The sequence below is a fragment of the Amphibalanus amphitrite genome, unplaced genomic scaffold (genome assembly GCF_019059575.1).
Source record: "Amphibalanus amphitrite isolate SeventyFive unplaced genomic scaffold, NRLGWU_Aamphi_draft 001141F_arrow, whole genome shotgun sequence".
Lineage (NCBI taxonomy): Eukaryota > Metazoa > Arthropoda > Thecostraca > Balanomorpha > Balanidae > Amphibalanus > Amphibalanus amphitrite.
This window is the reverse complement of record NW_024882635.1, coordinates 106185-115276: the sequence shown is the minus strand read 5'-3', so window position 1 is coordinate 115276 and position 9092 is coordinate 106185. Positions and strand designations below refer to the sequence as shown.

General features: G+C 53.5%; 1 protein-coding gene across 1 annotated transcript in view; it reads left to right on the top strand.

The window, feature by feature from the left end:
* Positions 1-616: 616 nt before the first annotated feature.
* LOC122370525 (protein gooseberry-neuro-like) overlaps positions 617-9092 on the top strand; it is a 109808-nt gene continuing 101332 nt past the window's right edge. Inside the window, exon 1 of the mRNA XM_043346188.1 lies at positions 617-825. Within this exon, the coding sequence (XP_043202123.1) occupies positions 805-825 (21 nt within the window). The 5' untranslated portion in view covers positions 617-804. The remainder of the gene's footprint in view (positions 826-9092) is intronic.

The following is a 9092-nucleotide window of genomic DNA, read 5'->3' as shown; positions in this document are numbered from 1 at the left end:
AAACCCAGCATTGACACCCGTTCATTTAACTTCAGCGCTTTACGCTACTTTATATACAAGTGGCTCGTGTTTCCAAAGAAGGGGAGGCCGCCGATCCCTTTCTAACCAGCTCGCCACAAAACCCACACAATCAATGAATGGAAGCGGATTGCCCCGCCGCCTCCAATTAACTCCTTCTAATAAAACTGCCGCGCTACGGTCAGGACAACCCGCGACCCTTTGCGGCATTGTTCGCGCCCCGCTGACCGCGCGCGCATTGTTCGCGGGTCACTTCCGCGCCAGTTCCCTCATCTAACCAACTCCTCGCGCGTGCGGCGTGCCACCCCCGCGCCACCGCCGCCACCGCCGCGGCGGGTCAACTGAGCGCCCCCCGCAAAAACCCGCAGGCCGCCGCGCGCGTGCGCGCTCCACCAATCACCAGGCGCGCTGCGGCGGCCGCCGCGTGACGTCTCGGCGTCAACCAATGGGCGTGTCGGCGGCGCGGCACGCCCGCTCGTCGCGCGGCGGCGTGCCGACCGGCCGGCGGCGCCTGGGGCAGCGCCGCGGGCGGTCCGGCCCGCCGGCGGCGGCGGGTTGCCGTCGGCGGCGGCGCGGCCGCTCAGTCGTCCGACCGAGCCGGGTGCCACGCGTGGCCGAACACCGCTCCCAGGTGCCGCCGACGACGGACGTGTCGCCCAGACGTGCTGAGGACGTGCGGAGGACGTGCTAGAGACGTGGTAGAGACGTGCAGGGACGTAGCGCGCGAGCGACTGTGGCTGCCGGCGGTCAGTGTCGGAACGGGGCGAGAGCGCAGCGCTCGGGTTGATGACGGATTTTCCACAAGCGGTGAGTGTGAACTTTGACTTTTTCCGGTGGCGGATTTGTTATGTTTGTGCTATCACCTCCCCCGCGTTTTGGCTAAGGTGCAGAACGGTGCTATTTCCTAGCCCCCAATGAGCCATTATGTCCGAAACAAAACACAAAATTTGACACACACAAAAACACAAGTCTCAAAATGATGCATCACGTAGTCGCTAACAATCAAATAATGCAGCTATGGACTGGATTTAGTTTGTACGACACCGGTGATCATTGCAGTAATTAAGATGTTGAGATGCCAAAAGCTCAGATGAAGATCTAATGTGAAGACGATACCCAGGTGTTGCCTACTAAAGTCACACCGCTAAGAAGGATGAAGTACCGAGCCTTCTACATTAGATACTGTTATCTCTAGATAAGACACAATGGAGGCGTAATAATCCTATCGTAAATAGAATAGATGGCCTCTTTTGCTGAAATTGACAAATGAGCGACCAGAAACCTGCACAAGACCAGTGACACATCTTTGTAACAGGCGATGAAGCAACAGGTTACATAAATAAAGTGTGTTTTAAATGTCACGTAGTCACGCAGGTCTTCGGTGTGCTTTATAAAGAAGTAGCTACCACGCAGACATTCAATGCATTTTTTATTTCAATCACGAAAAGTGCCCCTATATGAAATGAGGTCACAAATACCTGCTGTTAATAGCCTGTAATGTTTTCAGCGCTTCACGCTAAGTAATTTTAGATGGCTGAACGGCTGAAGAAATAACCAATGCTTTTAAAAGACACCTCATATGAAGTCATGCGCAACGGTTAAGATGAAAAGCAAAGGACACAGTCCTTATAGGGTTTAAGCATATGAGGTATTAGCATTTGCTGACACATGTGGAGCATGCCATTCATCCACAAATGGAAACTGGCTCGCGCAGCTCTGGACTCGCTCTTCCTGGAAAATATGACACGCTTCGGGTAATTGTGTCCACTGTGCATATCATCGAAGTGGTTTTGGAAGCTCTGCATTGAACTTAAAACTTAAGCTAACTTAAACGAGGCAAAACTGCCCAAGGAATAGCAAACACTATCAACTGAAAATGTACCTACATTTCATGAGTAGAAAATAGTGTTTAAATACGCCACCAACTTAAGTAAAATATGTAACATTTAATCCATGAGTTTCGGTCTTCACTGCGACTTACATATTAATCGTGTATCAGTAGCAGCGCGAAAGCCACTTCATTTGCCACCTCGCGTCACCGCTCAATAACTTAGTGCAACAAGTCTCCGCCCACCGTATCATGCAGAGGTAGCAACAGGCTCCTTCCCGCTCCACCCAAACAATGCCAAGTGCCACCCCCCCCCCCCCCCCCCCAGAGGGTCAGCCGCCCGACACCTGCCCCGAACATTGCCCTTCGACCTCAGGCTCCCACCCTAGTCTGAGTGAATCGAGATTCATTCGTGCCTGTGCTCTCATGTATCGCCGATGGAGTGGCTGGTTTTTACGACTGTCTGCCTGCTGACGGGAGGCGCTGCCGCATATAATGCGCGTTTCAGCGAGCGATAAATGCCCACAGCTCTGTCATATCGACACTTTACGAGCTCAGTCGACGACTTTCTGAACGGAGAAGCTTTAGGATTCATGGTTTTTGGGAGAGTTGAGTGAGCGATCGTTCGACAATGGTAGGGATATCGTGATGGGTTGTTGTGAATGCGTCGTGAGGCCATTTGTAACCGCGTCAGGCGCGCGCGGCGAAGACGTAACTCGAAAAGAATCCGCGGAATGGTGACGTAATATTGACCGCTACCCCAAACACCACCGTCTAAAAGGATAAACGTTGAAACATTTATCAACAATGAAAACCACTCCTGTGCCCAGCACGAGCCTGCTGCATCTTTAAACACTGTGTGTCGTAGCCTCATTTGCATGTACACTCTGAATTGTCTTAATCATATACGCTACCCGGTCTGTGACACGTCGTTGGCCACGATATTGTTAATATTCGCCGCCACCCGGACGTGTGGTTGCTCGGAGCCTCATCTCTTACTCACAGAGTGGCGCACCTGGCCGCGCCGGTATCGCCGCGCCGCGCCGCAACACGCCGCTTACACCGGTGCCGGCCAAATACAGTGCCGGAGGAGTGCTGGTGCCAGCCGGAGCGGCGGCGGGGGGGGGGGGGGGGCCTGCCGTGGTGTATCTGTGGTGTTCCGTGCAGGGGGTGGTAGGTGGGTCACTGCGAGGCCCAGACTGCAGGGTAAGAGGCGACAGGCTGTCTGGGCTGGGTGCAGCAAAACTGGCGGCTGTGGAACCCATGTTTGCGATGACGTTCCGCCGTCTACTCATCCATTCGTATTTTATGTAATCAGTAGTGTCCATGGCATCACCCAGATGTCATGGGACTAAAGGTTATGGCGATTCGCGTGATTGTTCTTTCTGAAGGAATTCTTGTTTGTGGTGACATCTACGTTGACCGCCGTTTCTCCAAGTATACCACCTCTGCAGTCCACGTATCACCCCAACACGTCTCTGGCTGCGGGCTTCCAGGCCATGAATCCGTGACTGTCCGGCCGATAATGACTCTGTCCGGAGTCAGCGGGGAGGAGTGGGGGGACGGGCGGGGGGACGCGCCGCGAACGGGGAAACGCCCAGGGTCGGCCCAAGGCCGCCGTGCGGGCTGCTGAACCCGCGACTGCATAATGGCCGGACATACTGGGACGGCCGCTGCCTTTTGGGGAGACGCGCCTGCCGTCTGCAGAAACTGGGTTTGTAGTGTGCAGGTCAACCAGCTACTCCTGTGCATGTTTTGTGGTCACTTAAAAGTCTAGGTAAGAACTATTCATATAGCGGGGAAACCGGATGGCCGAGCAGTTAATTACGTGCAAGGCGCTATAGTGTTTCTCATGGAATATAGAACGATGTCAGTAAAATTTGATTTCAGATCTAATTACTGACTTCGTCAACGCGTATTCGCGACGCGGCAGCTCGTCGCCCAAGGCTACCTGAGCCGGTGTGAGTCTCTAGTTCCGACTGTAATTAATACTGGACACCTGGGTACGAATGACTGATGGCCAGGCACTCCAACTGCGGTGTTCGTTTCTCCAATCGACCACGGCGAGACGGCGTTTTATCGTGTGGGAACAAACCCCACGCCAATCGACTGGGCTCGGAATATCGACGCGGAAGCTAGCCGCGTCGAATTGGGTCGGTGTAGCGGCCGCCGAAGGCCCGTCAGTCCGTGATGGATTCTTCCGTCCTTCCGCTCGACCAGGTAAACAGGGACGTTTGGGCGGACTGATTTGAGAACTGGCCGGAGGCTTTTCTCACCCGACAGCGATCGCCGCTACTGCCCCCGGCAAGGATGCTTGGAGCCATTAGTTGAACGGACAGCGGCGCTGTGAGGGGCGCTGGGTTTAGTCTGAGGTGGAAATCACCCAGTCTGAGTCAACGCCCAAACCACAGACACGCTCTGATTAAACGGACCGTGCTCGTGGCTCGCGCTGACGAGATTGTTCCGCTTGCGCCACAGCGCCGCCCTCCAAACCGGCGTAGCCCCTCATGATTCACTGAGAAAGTGTCGTGCTCGTGCTGGCGAAAAGCGTAGCGTAAGGATAATTAATGTTTGTGACTGGTTGCGCGACAGGCGCCGAATCATGGAGTCGTGTCATTGCCACCCGCCACCACTAGTCTGATGGCTATCTGTCTCGTGCCTTACCGAGAAAGGAGCCGGCCGCCGGTCCGCCGCGCCGGCCAAAGACCCACATCTGGTCGACAGCTATAATTTGGGATCGATTAATTGCATGACCTGTCCCCACTGGGCAGGTACCCGCGACTGAGGCGCACTGGTTCCCAGAACACTCACTCATGCATCATTAGGCTCATTGGTATCTCGGGCAGGTAACGACACGGGAGCCTTGGCAAACACCGCACGTGCATCTCAATCTTTGACAGCCTTCGTTCATGAACAACCGACGACCGAATTTCGCCTTTATCACTCGTTGTTCATACGTGCGTTTTGCTGTTTACATTACACGCCAAATTGGCCTTGTGGCTCGCTAAGTCGTGCTGTTAGGCGGCACGGGTCTGGGTCAGGCCGCCAAGGTTGCGCCCTGGGCTCCACCTGGGCTGGGAGGCGGCCCCGCAGTAAGGAACGCCGGCGGAGGCAGCCATGCGCGACGAACATTGCTCCGCACACTGACCCGACAGGCGGCGGCGGCGGACCTGTATGCAGATGCAGCCGCCGCCGCCGCCGCCGCCGCCGACTCCGGAGCTACCCCTACGCCGATAAAGTATGCCGCGCGCGTCCAGCCTAGCCACCGGACGATCTCGCGTTTGCCGACATGTCAGAGCGATGTTTGAGGTGTCGTATACTCTGTTTGAATCAACACGCCGCCTTAGAGCAGTCTTTGTGCCGAGATTAAGGGTAATTTACCGAGAGAGATGGTGGCGTGTATCACGATGAAGCGAAGAGGCTTCTTGAGAAGCCTGGGAGCGGAGTTCCGACGGACCGGCGTCTTTGAGTCAGTCTTCTCCGTGACACGCTCACCGTGACGCCGCGTCACACGATGATGGTGACCTTTTCGTGACGTTGTTCCAGACGAGAAGCTGTTCCTCAATTCCGTCACTTGGGCTACGTCTAGCTGTCTCTCGCCAGTTCAATTAAATGCTAATGTCGCGGCACCTCGCTACCTGAAGTTTTTCACGCCTAGTCCATTATCACTCGCAGGTGATTGAATTAGCATCGCTGCGCCTCCACTAAATAGCCACTCCTGAACGTGTGTTCAATATCGAGTCAGCGCTCGCAGTAACTCCACAGGACTCTATTGCACAGCTTGCTCGACTTTCCTTGACTCCTAAGAAGCTGTCATGACTCTCTGACAAACCGAGTTGTAACTCCTCAAGCAGCAGCGGTGTCGTGTCGTTTTACCATGCTCCCGCGCAGTGTAACAAGCCCTCCCGCCGGCGGCACAGTGCTCGCGTGTCACTCGGACTCGTGTCCTCGCGCGCGGGAGGTCCCGAGAAGAGAGATGGCTGCGATGCACGGGTCAGGTCGGGCTGGGTCGGGACGGCATTGGCTCCGGCGGCACCACAGGGTGTGTGACATGAGGTGAGGATAGGATCGCAGTGGCGCCACGGTGACGGGTGGGCTAGGTAGGGAGAGAGAGAGAGAGAGAGAGAGAGAGAGAGAGAGAGAGAGAGAGAGAGAGAGAGAGAGAGAGAGAGAGAGAGAGAGAGAGAGAGAGACAGAGAGAGAGAGAGAGAGAAAGAGAGAGAGAGAGAGAGAGAGAGAGAGAGAGAGAGAGAGAGAGAGAGAGAGAGAGAGAGAGAGAGAGAGAGAGAGAGAGAGAGAGAGAGAGAGAGAGAGAGGATGGTAGGGACAGATAGAGAAGAGGGGAGAGACACCAGCTTCATATTTTGTGATGTTTATTATCTGAAGTACTAGGGAGTATTGCAATTTATAAACGACCGCAATGAAACACAAGGCCTTGAATACAATTACCTTGGGGTTCAATTTAAATTCAATATGTTTTCTAACAGGCTCATTTGTGGCTGTTACAGTAGATCTACCCGGCGTTCTCAACTCAATTACACAACAGTCGTGCTCGCTGAGGCGCCCACTGCATCAAAACACGTGACGGACACCGCAGCAAAACGCTTCAGACCACGTGCACCTGTTGGGTGACATACCGATAGAGCACTCACGGCTGGGTCCCGGTCAGTGGGACGTGCTACTGGGGCTTGGTGACTGAGCTGGGACGGATGTCCGCAATCCAACATCCTTCAGTGTAGCCGACCTTTGCATTGTATCGATTTAATGTAAAGTATAAGCTTATTCTGCCACCCAGCGATCAATTCTTGATCAGCTCGACTTAATGTTGCATCACCTTCTGCTCCTCCCAACAACTATCCAACTAGTGAACAGCAAAACCACTGACGCTTCGGTTATGCCGGCGATGAGTAAACCAGCAGTGGTAATCGTAAACAAACCGACATTGACCTGGTCTTGCCTCGGGCGCTGAGGTCGCCATGGTTACAAACAAAGGCTGATTGGTGACGCTCAGCTACATCCGGGAATCTGACGAAAATCTGGCACGCTGCCAACTGGTATGGTGATGAGTGTGACCTTGCTGGTGCGATGTGACGAAACTCTGCTCTGGTTCCTGGATGGCTTTGACGTCCGTGTGAGCTCAGTAGATCGCAGGAGATATGGGCTCGACTGTATGAGTTAGGACTGGCCGGGCCAGCATCTCATAAGCGGATGTTCAGATGCATTCGTCACATTAATAAATTATCACCTTGTTTGCGTTTCAATTCGGCGACAATTAAGTTCCGCTTGCTTTTAAATGTCCGCCTAAATTACTATTCCAATTTTTCATGTAACTTACATGTTTTGAATCATCGAGCGAAATCTGGCAGAGAAGCATGACCTAATAGTCGTATTGGACCTCATTGGAGTTCGGTGTAGCTCAGAGGAGTCAGTTACGCCTCTATGAGACCCGTGAGACCGCCGAGGTCCAGTGCAGTTCCGCGCAGCCGGCGGACCCCAGTGAGGTCCGGCGCGTGCGTTCCGGCGCGGTGTGTCGATTTTCCACCGCTAACCAGCGTGGCCTCCCATTATTCTCCCGTCCCTAATCCGAGAAGGTAGGGCGAACACTAAACCAGTGGGAGACGACTGACCAAGCGCCGGCCGGGCCGGGCGTAATTGTTTTATGATACGGGCGCGGCCGCCACGGGGGCAGGCGCCGGGAGAATGCGACCTCTGGTGGGAGGATAGAACAGTAGGTGCGAGGGATGAGGTGCGGACGGAGCATGAAGTCTATACCGTGTGCAACCAAAACACGGATGCTGCGAAGGGCTGCACTGAAGGGATCAATAGATAATGTTTTCCCAGATCTGTTAGTAGCACGTAACGTGTCTGATTCTGTCGAACTCCAGTAAACCTAAACCGGTTTCGTCTTCTAGAATTCGGAATTTCGCCGCGAGCTTTGGCCGTGAATGAGCTGTTATGGTAATTCCGGCCGGCCCGTTCATCATCTAATATGAACTGTTTTATCTCTCTCAATCACCTGACCTGCCACCTGGCCATTTCATTATTCCAGAAGTTACCTCTAATGTATGATTTCGTAGCTTTTCAGTCGCTGTCTTCGCGGGAACATCTTACCTAGCTGTTCGATGATGGTTATTGTTTGTAGATATCACAGTGCGATCTACACTGCTAAACCCTCCGGGTGGGGATATTCAACACCTCATTTAACGCCTCAGCGAGCCGAACTAGATATATCCTCCTTATCCCTGCATGTTAGCATATTTAAACTGGTTCAGTTTAATACCTAATTATATTTCTTCTTCTTGCCTATGATCTCGTTTCTACAAGCGATAGATATTTGGCGGAATGTTTAGTGCTTTACTATGCACCCTATAGTATCGTACCACCTTCATCACTCATTTTCCTCGAACTAACGCCTGCACACAATCAATCGTTCGGCACTTCGGCATAATTATTCCTGTCTACAAATGCATACTTACCGTTATGTGAGTGCAGCGTTCTATCCTGGAACTGTTCTCCGATCAGCCGGTTTTCCGCGGCGTTCGTTCGACATCCGCTCGTGACCAGTTGGTCTCGGCTCCACCAATAAGCCGTCCACTGGGCTGGCAGGATCGGTGACGCGTCTCTACTCGCTCCGCCGTCCCGTCTATCAGACTTATCTCGCCGCAGTCGAGTCGACGACAGCGGCGACGGAGCGACAGACGGACGGGAGAGAGAGACGGGGATGGATGGGGATAGGACGGGGGAGGGGAATAGGGAAGAGGAGGAAAGACGAGAAAAGGAAGGGGAGACGAAGGAGGCAGGCAGTGGATGCAAAAGAATGGGAGGAGAGCACAGGGAAAGAGAGAGAGGGATGGTGAAGAAGAAATGGAAAGGGAGAGGTAGACAGATGGAGAGAGAGAGAGAGAGAGAGAGAGAGAGAGAGAGAGAGAGAGAGAGAGAGAGAGAGAGAGAGAGAAAGAGAGAGAGAGAGAGAGAGAGAGAGAGAGAGAGAGAGAGAGAGAGAGAGAGAGAGAGAGAGAGAGAGAGAGAGAGAGAGAGAGAGAGAGAATGAGCGCAGAGAGCGCGAGAGTCAGAAGTTTCACTCATTTCTCAAACGAAGACGCAATTGATGTGTAATACACTAAAAACAAGATGTAAGACACCGACACATATACCACCTACCTCCAGTTTATGGGCCGATACCAGCCCAGTTTGGTTCGCCGCGAATGGTGCCGCTCTCCGCAGCTGCAGAGGCAATCAGCTCGTT